The sequence below is a fragment of the Silene latifolia genome, chromosome 1 (assembly GCF_048544455.1).
Source record: "Silene latifolia isolate original U9 population chromosome 1, ASM4854445v1, whole genome shotgun sequence".
Taxonomy (NCBI): domain Eukaryota; kingdom Viridiplantae; phylum Streptophyta; class Magnoliopsida; order Caryophyllales; family Caryophyllaceae; genus Silene; species Silene latifolia.
Genome location: NC_133526.1, coordinates 13,293,035 through 13,311,997, shown reverse-complemented (window position 1 = coordinate 13,311,997; position 18,963 = coordinate 13,293,035). Strand labels below are relative to the sequence as shown.

Sequence of the window (18,963 nt, the reverse complement as noted above, 5' to 3'; positions counted from 1 at the left end):
TCATGTTGCTCTCAGTAGGCTGTTCTCAGTTTTCTACACGCTCATCAATCCTAGTCCTGGAAGTATTATTTGTATGAGCTAGGAGGGTTTATCCTGTTGCTTGAAATGGAAAACTTTATTTAAGGTGAATGAATCTCTTTTATAAGAAAGGACCCCTTTTGTCTTTAGACACCAACAATTGTTTCAAACAAAGTAACTTTAGAATATTCTTGTGCCTATATGATTAACTTGTGCTTTGAATTCGAAGTCACCAAGTCTGTAAGGGCGTAAGGCCATTAAGGCCGTATTCTTTTGAATTCCCTTTCATCTAGTTTACCTCTTACCAAATTAGTTTCGTTCTGTTCAATCCAATTTAACTAAATTTATTTAGTTAATGTACGTATATTAGCTTAATAAATCAACTTTAGAAAACCCAAATTAAATTTAATTAAGTTAAATTTAATTAAGTTAATTTATATTTAAAGGTATGTTCTTTTGAACTAAAATCATTAAACTGAACTAAATTAATCTGAACTGTTTTGATGTCAACTCAATGAAATTGAACTAAATTGATCACTCAATTTGAAATGCCTGAAATCCGGTAAAGATAACGCGTAAATTTTTTGAACTAAACCGAACGGATCCCAAATTAAACTGCTGACGGTTAACAATCCTATTTTTCCCATGACTTCCAGAGTTCCAGCCCAAACTAAACCAAACCAAAACGGTAACGATCCAAAACCTGGCTGCTAAAGGTCGTCGACAAATTACTAAATATCGTCGACAATTTTAATGAACTTCCAAATTTGCCCCTCCCTCACACTCCCCCTAATATTCTCCTTTTTATTCAAAAACTACCTATCACATTCCAAATTTTGAAAAAAAAAACCGACACAAACGTATCGACCGCATCATTTCCGTCACGAATTCAAACATTCAACAAGGTATGTGATTCGGGATTAAATTTTTTTTGTAGTATTTTGCTTAGTTTGTAAATGTGTGACGGAATTAGGATAGATGCCAAATTAGTGACGGAATTAGGATAGATGCTTTGATTTCAATTGGATTTAGTCGTGTTACGCGAAAATCAAACGGAATAATCGAAACAATTAATCGAAAAAAAAAAAAAAAAAAAAAAAAAAAAAAAGGAAGACGAATTTCTGGGCTGAGACGATGGAATTCTTCGTCCCAGACCCAGGCCAGACGAATGGACTGTTCGTCTCATATGGCCCATGGACGAAGGATTCCTTCGTCTGGGCTTGGTGTTGGACGAAGGAATTCTTCGTCTGGCCCATTCCTCGAATTTTTTTTTTTTTTTCTTTTTGTTTTAGAATTTCTCGTTACTTTTTTTTTTTTTTTTTTTTTTTTTTTTTTTTTTTTTTAAAATAAAATTTTTTCCGTCTTGTTTTGTTATCGTTATAAAGTAATAAATTAATAATAATAATTGTCGTCCGTGGCGAAGTCGTTGTAAATATATATTTTTTCCGTCTCGTTTTGTCGACGTAAAATATAAATTAATTATTACTAATAAACTTCTTTTGGGGATATTTTGTTTTTTTATTTATTTTTTAATTTACATAAACTTATATTTATAAATTCTTTGTTTTATTAATTTAATTAATCAAGTTGTTGTAAATATATTTTTGTTGCGTCTCGTTTAGTTTACGTAAAATATTAATTAATTATTATTAATAAACCCCGTTCCGTTCCGGGTTATTTTGTTTTTTTTTTAAATTTTTAATTTACTTAAACTTATATTTATAAATTCTTTGTTTTATTTTTTGAATAGATGGCCGGTGGAGGAAATGACCGTCAAGTTCGAGCTCGAAAGGGGCTCCAGTTTGAGTCAGAGGTTGGAGATGGTAGTACCGATTCGTGGACTGATGAGCGGGTGGAGGATGAGCTGGTTCGGTCTGGTGATGTGATAGGTGAGGAGGAGGCGGGTATTGAGCGAGTGCGTAGGGTGCCACGTAGACGGAATGAGGAGGGGCGTTTCCAGGGGAGGTCGGATGGTAGTTCTAGTAGTGTGGTGGCTCCGAAGAAGAAGTCGGGTAAGGATGTCTCTTGGTTGATCGATCATCGTGTTCTGGTGGTCCCGACTTTCCCACGTGATTCCTAGCTTTGGGGGCCACATTGCCAACACCTTATGGTCGACTCCTAATGAGGTCGGTCGACCGGTTTTTGACGGTTACCACCGGTTTGGTAAGACGAGGTTGTTGAGTTGTTGGCAACTCCCTCCGGCCGTTAAGACTATTTATGACGGTACTGGTCTTTCTCACCTATTAGATTCCATGACCGAGAATTATAACATGCCTCTTATTTCTGCTTTTGTTGGGAGATGGCAACCCGACACCAACAGTTTTCACATGCCTTTTGGGGAGATGTCCATACTCCTTCACGATGTTGCGCAGATCTTAGGCGTTCGGGTTGATGGTAACTGTTGTAAGGTGGAGAGTAATGACGGGACGTTGGCGGATCCCCTTATGTATGTTTGTGGCTTTTTTGGGATTTCATCAGAGCAGTTGAGGTTGCCGATAAACTCTAAGAAGAAGGTCCCTATTTACAAGAGTGGGGGTATATTGGTAGATGCAGTTTGTGAAACGGCGAGAGCTAATTGTGATGTTGTTTTTACTCAGGGGTTTTTGGCTGTGGTGTTGGGGTCGACACTTTTTGTCGACAAATCAGGTGATAGGTTACGTCCTCAGTTGTTTCCTTTAGTGTATGATAGTAATGAAGTACACCACTACGCTTGGGGAGCCGGTGTACTAGCCTTCATGTACCGACAGTTGGGGGTGGCTTCACGTGCTGGTGTGAAGACTATTGGTGGTTGCTTGACTTTGTTGCAATCGTGGATCTATGAGTATTTTCCTATGTTCAGACCCGGTCCACCTTCGGCAATTGACCCTACTCAGCCTCGGTCGTGTTCTTGGAGATCCGTTGGTCCCTTCGCTCAAAATGCGGAGAAATTGTTGGAGTATCGGAGGTTGTTAGATGGGCTTACTTGTGCTTCCATTAGGTGGGATCCGTACGGGCCGCGTCAGGAGGAGTATCATCCTCGTACTTTGTATACCGGTTGTATTCGTTTCATGGACATAGCGGAGCCGTACTGCACTGATCGGTGTTTCGACGATTTGGGTATGTGCAGATCATACCCAATCCCATTATGAGATTGATGGCGCATCGTCCGGCCGGGGATAGGGTACGAGGTTAGGGTGGGTTGCATGAGACCGATCATCTTTGGGATTGGGAGGATCACGTGGTTGAGCTTTTCGTAAATCGAGACCATTAGTTTCGGGTGAGACGGGCGATTATGTGACTTGGTATAATGGGAATTCTCACCCGTTGATCATTGATCCCCACCACCGTGATGCCCCCGCGCCACATGATGATTTTGATATTCCTGCTGAGGTAATAATATTACTTACAGTTGTTGTAATAATTGTTTAACTTTCTTTTGTTCCTCGATAATGTTTATAATGTTTTAGTTGTTCTTGTCAATTTTGCATCGCACGTGCTTTAATGTTTCAGTTTTACGAGGCCAAAAAAATTAAGGATGACAAGAAACAGCTTGCCTTCCTCCGCAAGATGATGAAGAACGTCGACCCATTGATTGAGAGGGCTGGGGATATCATACGTCAGCGAGGACCTCGTCAAACACCCGGTGATGTTGTTCAGCGTAGATCAGATGGTGTGTACACTGATAGCGATCAAGAGGATGATAAGTAGTCGGGAGACTAGTTTGTGTTTGTTTTCTTTTATGTTGTGGTTTTTGAAGACATTTTTTATGTTGGATGATTATGTTAGTTGACTATTTGAACGTTGTTTATTTCAAAAAACATGACGGTTTTAAATTCTGAAATTTCTTAAATTTCTTAAATTTCTTGAATACATAGCAACTGATGCAAATTCATACATTTCTGGAAATAGTAACCACTTCATGACAATGGCCAACATAATGAAAACAAACAAATACAAGATACACTTGAAATAAAACTTCATCATCCTTGTCATTTCCGAAATCTCCTTTTTTATACCTATCACTTGCTCTTTCATCACATTTCCACTTGATGCATCATCACCTTCATCTTGACATGCTATATTCAACTTTTTTGTTATTGTTAAATGATCTTCAGTCAACCACGACACAAAATGATTGCAAGGTACGCACTTAAAAAAAGCTTTCTTCGGATTAGTAGCTGTCCCGGAAATCATTATGATAGCGTTTCTTTGACAACGGTTGCAAATTTGATTCTTAAAATCAAGGCCTTCAATTGGTCGGGTTCCCCACATTGAGGATGATGTTGACATAAGTAAAGATTTGAAGAAGAAAATGGAAGATGATGAAGATGATTGGAAAATAGAAAAGGTTGAAGATGAGTGCAAAATTACAACATTATGTAGATGTTTATATAGGGAAAAATGTGACCGTTATAATTCAAATGTTACCGTTATAATTCAAATGTTACCGTTATAATTCAAATGTTACCGTTATAATTCAAATTTTACCGTTATAATTCAAAATAACCGTTACAATTCAAAAACAGCCGTTATAATTCAAATTTTACCGTTATAATTCAAATTTTACCGTTATAATTCAAAATAACCGTTGTAATTCAAAAATAACCGTTACAATTAATAGGTTATAAATAGGACATTCTATGTCAATTTCAATCACACATCCAAATCATCTTCACTCACTACAATACTAATTATTCACTCACAACATCCAATCCTAAAATGGTTCTCACAAATGCTCAAAAAATCAGAGTTTATCAAATAAGAATCGATTTAATTGTTCAAAATTTACCAATTCTAATTGAGCGTCTTGAATCAGTGGTTCCCAGTGACACTGTATGGCACATGCTTGAAGAACCTCCAATTGGGACCCTCTGTATAATTTTACAAGGAAACCCGGATCATGTTCTAACTCCAGCAGTTAGAGATGAGGTTGTTTCTGATGAAGTACTAAACGAGAAGATGTGGGAGTTTCGTAGGTTGAAAAGTGATATCTTTACATATTTTGAGCGCATTCTCACCGTGATCGATTACCCAAGACTATCAGACTTATGTGCTGGTAGAGTGCCGGGGCAAGGAATTCTTTATCTCTACTTGAATGATTTGTTGACTCAATATATGTCTACCCAACCTGAAGAAATTGAGATTCAAGATCATGAAGAAGATAAGGAATCGTCATCTTCATCATCGGAAGATAATTAAGTTCGGGGTTTGGGGTTTGGGGTTTAGGGTTTAGGGTTTGGGATTTGGGGTTTGGGTTTAGGGTTTGGGATTTGGGGTTTGGGGTTTAGGGTTTGGGATTTGGGGTTTGGGGTTTAGGGTTTGGGATTTGGGGTTTGGGGTTTAGGGTTTGGTATTTAGGGTTTGGTATGTTTTAATTATGTTTTTATTGGTTTATGTTTTAATTATGTCAAAACGCGTTTTAAGGAATGTTTTAATTAAAATATGTCAAATTGTGTTTTAAGGATTGTTTTAATTAAATTACGTTTTAAGTCATTTAATAGGATGCAGAAGATAATAAACTACAATAATCGGATAAATAAAATAAAATATAAGGTACAATATTCGGATATATAATATAAAAGATACAATAATCGGACAAATAAAAGCTAAGATGAACTCGCGAAATCGCGCCATACACGAAACTGATGTCGATACAGGCCATTATAATGAGCTACGCTTGCATCATGTACCCAACAAGGGGCTAATGGAGGCATAGGTGACAAGGGGCGTACCCGAAGCCACAAATAGTGGTTTCCCGCATGTAATACCCATAAGACACCATATGGGGTACGTACTCCGGGGGGGGGGGGGGGGGGGGGGGGCTCGTAAAGGCAAATAAGTAAAACTACCATTCCAATGTCGCTGACCTTCTCGATCGTCAAATGCAGAAATACAACATATCACCCAATTGTACATCGTAGCATAACCATATAGATCGAAACCGTCCATCCAATTACCCGAGCCACACGGTATCTGATCCATAAATGTAATTCTAACTACCTCCGCATCAAATCTCGCTGGGCCATAGATATGATCACGGTAATCGGGACTACGAATTTCCCTAAGTAAATCTGTTCTAGCCATGGTGAAATGAGATTGGTCACCCCGAACAGCATGTGAGATAACTCGAAAACCACAATGACCGTCTCCGTAAGGATTAAACCATGCTTCTACATACTCGTGAAAAAATGAAGGCAGGAAGTCACGATAAGGAAAATACCTCAAATCACCAATGGTGTAGTCGACCTCAAGAGGTGCGCAATACGTTGTGCCGAAACTCCCCGTAGTCGTGGTAGCAGTGGTAGACGGTGTACCGGGGCCCGTTTGAGTGGACCGGGAGGTTCTATACGGAGTAAAACGAACCGACGGAGTAGAACGGGGAGTAGACGACGGAGTAACAGGAACCGTCGGAGTAGAACGGGGGGTACTAGACGGAGTACGTTGGGAAGACGGAGTACCTACTCGAACACGAACCCGTGCATGCTCAACGGCGGACGGATCTCTACGAGTTCCCCTACTCGGACGTCCTCTAGGGTTCTCGTTCACCCGAGGCTCGTTTACATCCTCCTCTTGCGGATGTATCTGAGAGTAAAGGGCATCGAACATGGATGATCTCATACTCGGATCTGCATTCCGAATTTCATCGAATAACTCCTCCAATCGATCATCGTCACAAGTCGGCATTGCCTCCGAACCATCGTACTCCAACTTCCTCCAAAATGCATGTAACACATCAACAGAAACCCGAGATCCGTTTCTAGCAATGCGATGTAATGAACAAGCACATAACAAACCAAGTGTAGTAGCCTTTACACAACCGCAATCGATCGTCAAGGCATCTTCCATCATCTTGGCACCTCTTTCGAATTCTTTACGCAATTCAGAGATGGCATTCTTTGATATTTTTAAAGAAAGTCTGGAAAATAATCGCTGAATCCCCGTCAACCGCCTCGATCTAGATAACTCCAACGAGTGTCGGATCTCAACATGTTGCGTTTCCATCAAAGAATGAAACCGAATCCAGATGCTATCAACTGCCAGTTTCGCGCTATTCAGCCATCTCTTCAAATTCGCATGAGCCGACTCAACCCGGGATGTAGAAGTATTCCCAAAATGAGTTATCTTGTTCGTTCTATACTTGGCCCATTTTTCCAAGTGCGGGAACCATTGCCTCTCAATATAAGCCGCCACTCCCGCCCATTCCCTTGCCAATTTGCCCCACGCAACATTAAACTTTTCTTCGGTCTCCGCCTCGACAACCGCAGTAAACAAGGTAAAAGTTATGTGCTTAGCCCAACCATCTTGTTTCGTGATATCAAGTGCTTTCGTCTCCACGTTAGAATATATATGCCAAAGACATAGCAAGTGAGACGAATCTGGAAAAACAATGGGAATCGCGTTCAACAAACCACCCTCGCAATCAGTAACAATAGCATTAGGTTGAACGACATCATTGAGGGGGCCTTGATTTCCGTAGTACCCACAGATATTTCTCCTCGGACTCATGCGTCACAAGAGCATACGCGATGACAAAGCTCTTCCCGACGGGTGTGACTCCAACCATCTCAACAAGCGGAAGACGATATTCATTTGTCTTGTACGTGGAATCGATCTGTACCACATAATAGTATGATCGAAACATCTTAACGGCCACGGATGAGCCATGAACACGTGGGTTAGCTCATCGGTCTCATGATCAGTGACCCAATAATGAACGTACTTATCTTTGAACCGCAAGTGCTAACATCTGTTGTCAGCGGGTTTCTCCCTTCTCTTTCCTCGGCCCTTACTTTCGAGAACGGTTGTAGATTTGTCGCCGATTAGGTCTTGACTTTTCCGGATTCGCCGATGCAAACCCGCACTAATAATTGCCGGTCTAACGTGAGCTCTAACTTGGGCATCGATATAAGCCAACTCCTCGTCATCAAACTTTGCAAAGTATCTGTCGCCGTCACAATACAACGTTAAACCATGATTATGAAACCCGGATCTCATCACAAGCTGCCACTTATTCTCTTCTAATTCAACAACTTTCATTGAAAATTTGCAATTGCACCACGCGGTAGCGGTGTTACCCCTCATTAAAGAATCGGCATCCTTATTTACGGGACCTTTTCCACCCATCCGACAAACAAAATAACGTTGTCTCAAATTAGGTATTACGACCAACTTTCTTGTTGCTTGCTTTTTTTATACCAAACCCGAGTCGGAGCCCGATCTCATATGCCCAATTAAACGCTTCAATACTAGATGCAAAAAATCTGGTTGTCGTAAAATGATCTGAGTAATCAACACCGTCCCCATCGTTAATCACCTGCGCACGCATTTCAATAACTTAGTTATTAATTAATTATTTGCTACGGAACGAGTCGAAGTAAATAAAAAATAATATAAAATTAATACAAACACGGTAATAAGTTATTTTTTACAAAACGAGTCGGAAATGTTAAAGATAAAAATTTAATATAAAGACGGTAATTAATTAATTCAATTGTTTTATAATACAAAAACGGTATTTAATTATTTTAAATGTTTTATACAAAAAAAGACGGAAATTAATTAATTTAAATGTTTTATACAAAACGAGTCGGAAACAGACAAAAAAAAAAAAAAATTACACGAACTGGGCCTTGGACGAAGGAAATTTTCGTCCAAAACCAGGCCTGGACGAAAAAACCCTTCGTCCATAATGGGCCTTGGACGAAGGATTTTTTCGTCCAGGCCTGGTTTTGGACGAAAAAATCCTTCGTCCAAGGCCCATTATGGACGAAGGGTTTTTTCGTCCAAAACCAGGTCTGGACGAAAAAGTTCTTCGTCCAGGCCCAGTTTGTTCAATTTTTTTTTTTTTTTTTTTTTTTTTAAATTGCATTTCCAATTAAATCCGTCACAAATTCTATCATAATTCCGTCTACATTCATGGCATCTATCCTAATTCGGGATTCAAACGATAATAAAACATAAATTTTTAACAAAACTAAATCGTAAACTAACCTCGTTACTAGCTTCATTGTTGGATTCGTTGTTAAAATCGTTCCCGTTCATGTTGTTAATTACAAAACCCGACTTCTTTTTTTGTTTGAAATATTTTAGTGAGACGGTAACTTGTGTTTTAGTGAGACGGAAATTGCATTTCTGTTTTGAGACGGAAATTGCATTTTGGTGAGACGGATATGGAGTTATGATATGGAGGGCAAACTTGGAAATTTACGTTAATTGTCGACGATATTTAGTAATTTGTCGACGACGTATAGCAGGACCCATCCAAAATTATATGTAACCCGAAAAACAACTCAACCCAAAAATGAGTTGCTAACGAAGTAACGAGTTATCTTAATAACAGCCCAAATAAGATCGTATCGATGTATCACCGTACTTTAACTAACAAGTAACAAGTACACAAATGTATATCGTCCCCAACAAGCAACAAATAAACCCAAATCCCCGCCTTTAAATAACGGCATTATTGGAAACCCTAATTTTTACCAATTTGTATTTTTTAATTGGAAACCCTAATTGACGAACAATGAGCGACAATTCTCTCTACATACAAAAACTTAGCCTTTGTAACACTAAGATTCACTCTTTAGAGGATGAATTGGGGAAATTGAAAGCGGAACATCTGTCTTGTGGTTTTAAGCATCGGAGATTGGAGAGGGAAGTGGAGATAAAAAAGGATGAACTGGAAAATTTAACTTCGAAATTAGGGTTTAACAAGGACGCTGAAGCGAAGGCGATTGCGAGGTGTGATAAAGCCTTAGAGTATAACAGGGAGGTGGAGGCGAAAGTTGGGCGTTTGATTGACCAGCGTTTGTCTTGGGATTTTGAACGTCGTAATATGGAGAGAAAATTGGAGGTTAAAAATGATGAATTGGAAGATTTAACTAAGAAATTGGGGTTTAGTAAGGAGGCCGAGGCGAAGGCCATTAAGAAGTATGAGCAGGCGTTGGAGTATAATCGGGAGGTGGAGGCAAAAGTGGAGGAATTACTGGGAAAATTGAGTGATTTGAAGGGTGTATTGATGGAAAGGGATGTGGAATTGGGAGATTTGAAGGACAAATTGAGAAGGAATGAACAAATGGAGATATGTCGGAATTCCGAAACAGGTATTTGGAATTTAGAAAGCTTGGTTCTTTATAATTATGGTTTGCTAATTGTCGTAGATAAATTGGTATTCTTTTTTTTCTCTCTTCTCCAGATTCAGCTTCTGAGGGAAAGCTTGTAGGAGAGAATGGGGCGGCTTGCGATCGGAAGAGAATATCTCCCGCGTATATCCAAAAATCTGAAAGGGCAGACGTTTCTAGTGATGCCAGCAACCACAGTGATGACAGTTTTACTGATGCGAGTAATCACAAACAAGATGCAGAACAAACGAACATACAAATCTTTGTGAGACCCATGTTTACTGACAAGATAATAGCCATGACAGTCGAACCTTCTCTGACAATCGGCGGCCTCAAATTCAAGATCCAGAACGAAGAGGGCATCCCACCAGACAGCCAACGCCTAATCTTTGCGGGAATGCAGCTCGAAGACAGCTGTACCCTAGCTCACTATAACATTGGGATGGAGGCCAGCATCGATCTTATACTCCGCCTTGGGGGTCCTTGTAGAGGTCACCATGCTCACCAACCCAAAATTTATTAACTAATTCCATGTTTATTTTTCTTTTTCCGTCCTATGAATTAAGAACAAATAAGTAAAGTATATGATATCACATTATCACTACAAGAAAAAAGGGTTTGAACGACAAAAGACGCACAAAGCCTCAATTTCGTCGCCCAAACGTTTGTGCTACGATTTTCAGGTTGTCGAGGCTTCATCACCCAAGGCTCCACGCCCTTTCCAGTATGTGCAATGACTATGTTTTTCATTGCCCATTGAGAAGCAAGTTTATGCAACGAGTTGATGTCGCCGCCTATTAAGTGTTTTGTGTAACGAAATGTGTATCGTCGCCAATAAAGCTATTATTGGCGTTGACCTATTTTATCGCCCTTAACTATTTTAAGCGCAAACAAATTGATTAATGGTTGTTAAAAAGAGAATAATATCCGTCCATGTTTTCTTTCGAACAATAAGGAATTCATTTTGCTAAACAATTCACAGTTCATCGTCGACCATGTTTTCTTTGGGACCATAAGGAATATATTTTGCTAACACAAATTCTTGTTTACATCCGTTATTATTTGCAATGGAGATATAAATTCAACATAACCAACACCTTAATTTACAACGGTTATAAGCAAGACTAATTGGCTTGCTAAAAGAGGGTTTTCTTAAATAATAATATAGCATTATTGAGAATAAATACTGTTCCGGGTGTAATTCTAGAGCAAGTATTGTTACCACCCGTGGCTTGTAGAATGATGTCTTGAGTTGGATTCCTCACGTCTCTATCGTTCCTCTCGGCCTCTCCTGCAACAATGAACGAACTGAGGGCTTGGCTTTGTGCCAAGCGTACTCACTCCGACGCTCAAGTCAGTGAACTTAGTGGGATAAGTTGTTATTACTTGGCTAGGGATATATTGTAGAGAGATAAGGAAGATATTACCAGATGAACAATGATTCTTAGGTTAATTCTTGGATCCTTTCCTCAATGAGGGTTGAGGAGTATTTATAGGCTTTCACCTTTTGTCACGTAGTGGCCAAGTGGCCAAGTGGCTAGCAGGTGGAAAGACCGTTCTACCCTCGGCCGATAGACCTATGGCAGGCCGGCCGAGGGACCTTGGATATGAGTACGCGGATATGTGTCCCATTTGGCGGGTTACAGGCCGAGACCCCGGGGAGACAGCCGATGGGTTGCATCGGCTAGCTTTGTCTAAGTCGTTGACTTGTTGTGGATATCTTTGACCTTGCTCAATATGTTGACTTGGTCGGTGCGAGAATATGCCCCATCAATTTGCCCCAGCGTAGTCTATGCCGTGGTATGGGCCCGATGTATCTTTGAGCGTATATTCGCGAAAGTGATTTCTGAAATTTTTCTGTATCGGCTTCTTCTATCTCGGGCTGGTTCTTATTAGGCCGTACCATATATATCCCCCCTCCGCATGGATGCGTAAAGGGCATCCGATGTGGAAGAGAAAGTGACGCTGGCCGAGACCAGGGTTGGGAGTGCCGGTTGCTTTTGATTGCCCCCAGGCCGGTGCTCCTTAGCATGGTTGATCGGGTGGCCGGCGGAGAGCGGATACCTAAGAACTTGTTGAGGAAGATGAATAGGCAGAGATATGAAAAGGTGTGTTGAAGACGCTTGATCACTGTTGCGTTGATTGACGTTTAACTGTTGCGACGATTGACATTCCGTGGTTGCATGTCCGACACGTGTCTGCTTGTTGATTGGCTGATGCTTCATGGGCTGTTCCCTGATTGGTCCTTTATTATGGGCTTCTTCCTATAAATAGGGCATTTGTTCCGTGAAATTGGTCACTAATTTCATTCTCCCAAAATTTTCTTCTCTCTAAACTTCCAAGGCCTTCTTTGTTCTCTAGTTTTCAGGGTTGCTACTCCGGCGAGTGTTTTTCTTTAAGGTAAACAAACAAATTTCCTTTCTTCTCTTGTTAAATAATCATTGCTATCATGTCTTCTGCTGACGCTGGGATTAGCGCTTCGGCACCGGGGGGTTCCCCGTCGCGTCTTGATGGGGAGGGGATACTAGAGGCCATCCCGATAAGGTTTGGGGGTCCTAGGTCTCCCTCTCCCGTAGTTGATCCATCAAATCTGGAGGAGTGGGAGGATGAGGATGATGATGCTGATGATGACGAGAGAACTCCTTCTGATGGTGAGAGGACTCTTTCTGTTGTTGAGAGGCCGTCTGTCCCGGATCATGGTGAGGCCTGCACAACTGGTCTTGATCGCGCCTGGACTAATAAATTCGCCAGCTCTTCCGGCGGGACTCTTTTCGAAGGCCATTTTTCCTTCGGTGATGGGTACAAGATTATTATCCCTGAGGAGGGTCAGGCGGTCTGTTGCCCTCCCCCTGGTCACATCGGCGTGTATATCAAGCATCTGGAGTATGGGCTCCGGTTTCCTTTGAACGAACACGTCATGGCCATCATCAAAGCTATGAACGTCGCTGTGGCTCAACTGCATCCGTTGGCCATGAGGACGATAGTCGACTTTGTGTGGCTTTGTCTCTTTAGGGGGGAGGTCCCGACGGTTAACTTATTCCGCCGCCTTCATCATCTACGGCCGTCAATCCCCGGTAAAGTGGGGTGGTACAGCGTGCAGACGGAGCCGGGCTTCGTCTCCGTGTCTAAGCTTACTTCTTGTAAGGGCTGGCAACGGCGGTGGGTGTACGTCCAAGTGCCTGAGGACTACACATTGCCTCGGTCCTTCCAGAGCCTTGTTTACTTGCGGTGTGAGAACCGGGAAGAATATGAGAGATGTGTTTCCCGGGGTAAAGTTAAGATGGACGCTTCGATGGTCCCTCTTACTGCGGAGGAAAAACGGGCGATGCAGCTGTTTGACGCTGAGAAGGGATGGCTGCCCCCGACTCAGATTATCCTTCAGGATGAGCTGCTTTGCCGCGTCGGCCTCATACCGGCCCTCAATCAGGGTGAGTGGGGTCGGTGTGAGGCCCATCTTTGCCTGTTGTATCCCTTTTTAGAGCTTTGTTTCGCTTCCTTTATGTAACTCTTGCTTGATTTCTTGCAGACCGGTTTGGCCAGGGTCTGTCCGAGAAGACCTTAAAGAGGTTGGGGCTTGATAAGGACGGGAAGGTTGTTCAACGGCGTCCTACGACTACCAAGCTTGATCGTAGACTAGCTCCCAACGAGCTGATGGACAGGCAGCTGAAGGCTTTGGATCCGGAGGCGGCCCAGGCACGGGTTCTCGGAGGCGTGCCGAGGAGAACGAAGAAGGCGGCGTCCAAAATGGCGGCGGCGTCCGTGTCAGCCCCATCTTCGACTCCAGCGGTCCCGAAGGATCATTTGGAGGTCGTCGATATCACTGGTGGGGTGGTGACTGTTGCTCAGGTCTCCTCTCCTCTGAGGAAGAGGAAAGTGCCACCGTCCCGCTTCCACCGATTCTCCGGGAGAAGACCGCCCAACCGGCCCTCCAACTAAAAGGGTCCAGACCGGGTACGGACCTAACTTGCGGTTCGACCTAGTGGTTCGTTGGACATTCCCGATGACCGACTTTCTGATGTGTCGATGCGTGTTGACGTGGATGCTCTGTGTAAATTTTTTGTAGATCCACCGTCGGCAGAGGCCGTTCTCACTGAGCGGCGGCTCGAGAAGCAGCCTGAGAAGACAGGTGATAGAAATGTCACCGTTGACTCCTCGGTCCAGAAGATTTCTTCCGACGAGCTCGTGGCGGAGGGTGAGAGAATATATAAGAGGCTGGCGAAGTGGACCCGTCTAGCCGGCTCCCACATCATGGAGCAGGAAAAGAGCGTGGCCCAATCTGCGCCGTTGATTGCGAAGCTCAAGCTTGATCTCTCCGCTTCAAGGGGGGAAGCCGGAAAGGCTAAGTTGGACCTCTTTGCTGCCAAGAGGCGTGTGGAGGAGGTTGAGAAGCTGCCTGGTGGCCGAAAGCCAAAGTTGAGGATGCTGATGCTGCCACCGCCAAGTTGATGGGGGAGCGAGACCGGTTTAAGGGCGCTTATGACGCCGTGGTTGCCAAGAGGGACGAGTGGAAAGATTTGTTCCATAACCAGGCGGAGGCGCTTAGGGATGCGCGGGTTTCCCTTGCTCAAAAGGAGAAGGATATCGAAATGCTTCAAGATGATCTCCTCCCTAAACTGTGCGCCAAATACCGGGACCAGGCCGAGGAGGCGACCAGGGAGGCAATCAAAAAGTTCATCCCTGACGGCTCCTTCCCGTGGGATAAATTTGAGCAGCTTCTGGATGAGATGGTCGATCTTTGCGAAGCGGCGGTGCGGGAGGAGAAGGCGGAGGCGGCGAAGGCGGCTCGAGATAGGCGAGGCCAAGTCGGCCTACGATGCAAAGGTGAAGGAGGGTGAGAGGCTAAAGGAACTTGAAAATGTCGAGCCCTCCTCTGAGCCGGCCACCGAAGATGCTGCTGCTACTGATGGAGGGCAGCAACAGGCATAGGGAGACGGGCGGTCGTCACCAGACTCACCCGGCATCTCGGATAGCTTTAGCTGTTCGGGGGCCAACTATTGAGCCTTTCCTCCCTGCCACTTTTTGGCGCTTCAAATGATATGTCTGTAACCTTTTGCTTTTCTTTCTCTTGTTTTGTTAGTAAAACTCCTGGTAGGTTGTGTTTAGGCTTATCCCTATGGGGACGGCCGTCGTCTGTACTTTTTCTGTAATTGTTTTCAATAAAGTTCGTCTTATCGGCCTTTGGCTTGGCCAGGGCTTCGATCACAATTCCTCGTTTGTCTTTTTGTGTTATTAATTGAGTGCCTTCGTTTCTACCCTCGGCATGACCGAGGCAGTTTGAATGCATGTCCCAACTGTGTTTAACGTCTTTAGCGTGTCGACCGGCGTGTTCCCCGTCGCTCTCGGCTTTGACCGAGGTAATCGGGGTTGCGGCGCGACAGCGTTTGTAACTGTGTAGGCATATTGATCGCTAGATTTGCGTCTCAATCGCACTGAGTATACGTTCCTTCTAGCGTATCGACCGACGTGTTCCCCGTCGCTCTCGGCTTTGGCCGAGGTAATCGGGGTTGCGGCGCGACAGCGTTCGTAACTGTGTAGGCATATTGATCGCTAGATTTGCGTCTCAATTGCACTGAGTATACGTTCCTTCTAGCGTATCGACCGACGTGTTCCACGTCGCTCTCGGCTTTGGCCGAGGTAATCGGATTTGCGGCGCGAAGCGTTAGAATCGTAGGCATATTGATCGCTAGATTTGCGTCTCAATTGACCGAGTATACGTTTCTTCTTTAGCGTATCGACCGACGTGTTCCCCGTCGCTCTCGGCTTTGGCCGAGGTAATCGGGGTTGCGGCGCGATTGCGTTCGTAACTGTGTAGGCATATTGGTCGCTAGATTTGCGTCTCAATTGCATTGAGTATACGTTTCTTCTTTAGCGTATCGACCAAAGCGTGTTCCCGTCGCTCTCGGCTTTGGCCGAGGTAATCGGGTTGCGCGCGCGACATTAAATTCGTGAATCGTGTGTAGGCATATTGGTCGCTAGATTTGCGTCTCAATTGCAATCGAGTATACGTTTCTTCTTTAGCGATCGACCGAGCGTGTTCCCGTCGCTCTCGGCTTTGGCCGAGGTAATCGGGGTTGCGCGCGCGAAAGATTCGAATCGTGTAGGCATATTGATCGCTAGATTTGCGTCTCAATTGCACTGAGTATACGTTTCTTCTTTAGCGTATCGACCGACGTGTTCCCCGTCGCTCTCGGCTTTGGCCGAGGTAATCGGGGTTGCGGCGCGATTGCGCTCGTAACTGTGTAGGCATATTGGTCGCTAGATTTGCGTCTCAATTGCACTGAGTATACGTTTCTTCTTTAGCGTATCGACCGACGTGTTCCCCGTCGCTCTCGGCTTTGGCCGAGGTAATCGGGGTTGCGGCGCGACAGCATTCGTAACTGTGTAGGCATATTGGTCGCTAGATTTGCGTCTCAATTGCACTGAGTATACGTTTCTTCTTTAGCGTATCGACCGACGTGTTCCCCGTCGCTCTCGGCTTTGGCCGAGGTAATCGGGGTTGCGGCGCGACAGCATTCGTAACTGTGTAGGCATATTGATCGCTAGATTTGCGTCTCAATTGCACTGAGTATACGTTTCTTCTTTAGCGTATCGACCAAGCGTGTTCCCGTCGCTCTCGGCTTTGGCCGAGGTAATCGGGGTTGCGGCGCGATTGCGTTCGTAACTGTGTAGGCATATTGGTCGCTAGATTTGCGTCTCAATGCGTGACCGAGTATACGTTTCTTCTTTAGCGTATCGACCGACGTGTTCCCCGTCGCTCTCGGCTTTGGCCGAGGTAATCCGGGTTGCGGCGCGACAGCATTCGTAACTGTGTAGGCATATTAGTCGCTAGATTTGCGTCTCAATTGCACTGAGTATACGTTTCTTCTTTAGCGTATTGACCGACGTGTTCCCCGTCGCTCTCGGCTTTGGCCGAGGTAATCGGGGTTGCGGCGCGACAGTATTCGTAACTGTGTAGGCATATTGATCGCTAGATTTGCGTCTCAATTGCACTGAGTATACGTTTCTTCTAGCGTGTCGACCATGGAGGAGATAAATACTGACGGAAAATTGGGACGTTTCTTCACTAGATATAAACACGCACCGGGGTGCCGACAATGGTTTTGGACACCTCCGCCGCTTATACAAAGTATTTTCTTAGGTTGTCAGTGTTCCAGTGGCTCATCAAAGGCACGCCCCCCATGTCTGTCAGCCGGTATGTACCCGGCCTCATCTCTTCAACTACTTTGTAGGGTCCCTCCTAGTTGGCTGTTAGTTTTCCATGAATATTTCCTTTGTTGGTGGCGGCCGACTTTCTTAGGACCAGATCTCCTGTTTTTAAGTCCCTTTTGTGGACTCTTCGGTTGTAGGCTCTTTTCATCCGGTTTTGGTACACTGCCAAGTTGAGGCGTGCCGTATCTCGGCTTTCTTCGACCAGGTCTAGGGAGGCTCTTAGGCCTTCCTCGTTTTCAACTGGGTTAAAGGTAGCCGTTCTGAATGTTGGCACCGTCGCTTCGATTGGCAGGACTGCTTCGGAGCCGTAGACTAAGTGGAAGGGGGTGTACCCCGTTGCTTCTTTCTCCGTGGTCCGAAGGGACCACAGGACACCGGGTAGTTCATCGGCCCACCTTCCCTTAAGGTCTTCAACTGTCTTCTTCAAACCGTTGAGGATGGTTTTGTTGGCCGCCTCCGCCTGCCCGTTGCTCTGTGGGTGACAGATGGAGGAGTATGCAAACTTGATGCCAAGCTCTTCTAGCCAGTTCATTATCAGGTCACTCCAAAACTCTCGGCCGTGATCAAATACCATAACTTGGGGTAATCCGAAACGAGTTATAACATTTTCCCAGATTACCTTCCTGACGGCCGCTGTGGTTTTTGCCGGTACTGCTACAGCTTCCACCCATTTGGTGAAGTAGTCAACGGCGACGATCAAGAACTTCCTTCCTCCGGAGGCCGTCGGGAATGGCCCCAGCATATCCATCCCCCACTGTGCGAATGGGAGGGGATTAAGCACCGGTTGTAGGTCCCGGGAAGGAGCGTGTATCACCGGAGCATGCATTTGACAGTTTGTGCACTTCTTGATTTTAGCCTTGGAATCCGCAAGCATGGTGGGCCAGAAGTAGCCGGCTCGGAGGGCTTTGTGGGCCAGCGTTCTTGCCCCCATGTGATGACCACAGATGCCTTCGTGAATTTCTGTCAAAATTAGCTCTGCGTCGGCTGGGCCAACGCATTTCAAGAGTGGCCTTATTACGGACCTTCTGTATAATTCTCCTTCAAACAACAAGTACCTAGCGGCGATCCTTTTTATCTTGGCCGAGAGATTGCGGTCCTCCGGCAACTCATTTGCAAGTTTGTATTTCATTATGGGAGTCATCCACGTTGTCACGGCCTCGATGTTGCCCACCGTGCAGAGTGCGTCAGTGATGCTTTTAGCGGTCCGATATCCACTAGCACGGTTGGTGATATTCTTGATGGTTGAACTGGCAAGTTTTGAGAGGGCGTCGGCCCGTTTGTTCTCAGATCTGGGAACGCATTGGATTTGGAAAGACTTCAATTTTGCTATGTCGGCCTTTACCCTTTCCAGGTACCTTACCATTCCGTCGTCCCGAGCCTCAAACTCCCCTCTGATTTGGTTAGTAACCAACAGTGAGTCTGTCTTCAACACAATGTGTTCTGCTCCAGCAGCCCTAGCTAGCTCGACTCCGGTTATCACCGCCTCGTATTCGGATTCGTTGTTCGAGGCCGAGAAGGTGAATTTCAAGGCATACTCAAACTCGTCTCCGTTTGGGCTGATGATAAGGATGCCGGCTCCTGAGCTATTCGTCGTGGAGGAGCCGTCGGTGTAAACCTCCCATACCCCTGGGTTTGG

At 44.5% G+C, this 18,963-nt stretch overlaps 1 protein-coding gene across 1 annotated transcript; it reads left to right on the top strand.

Moving 5' to 3' along the window:
* The first annotated feature begins 9,422 nt into the window (after positions 1-9,422).
* Positions 9,423-11,043, top strand: LOC141599183 (uncharacterized). The gene is made up of 2 exons (XM_074419126.1): positions 9,423-10,100; positions 10,193-11,043. Exons 1-2 carry the CDS (start codon positions 9,521-9,523, stop codon positions 10,639-10,641), a joined length of 1,029 nt encoding a protein of 342 aa, XP_074275227.1. The 5' UTR covers positions 9,423-9,520; the 3' UTR covers positions 10,642-11,043.
* Positions 11,044-18,963: the final 7,920 nt, after the last annotated feature.

What these genes read in the sequence shown, in the direction of transcription:
- LOC141599183 (XM_074419126.1), top strand. Translation starts at nt 9,521, where the DNA reads ATGAGCGACAATTCTCTCTACATACAAAAACTTAGCCTTTGTAACACT. An exon ending in ATGTCGGAATTCCGAAACAG is followed by an intron (nt 10,101 to 10,192) that starts GTATTTGGAATT and finishes TCTCTTCTCCAG; the next exon opens with ATTCAGCTTCTGAGGGAAAG.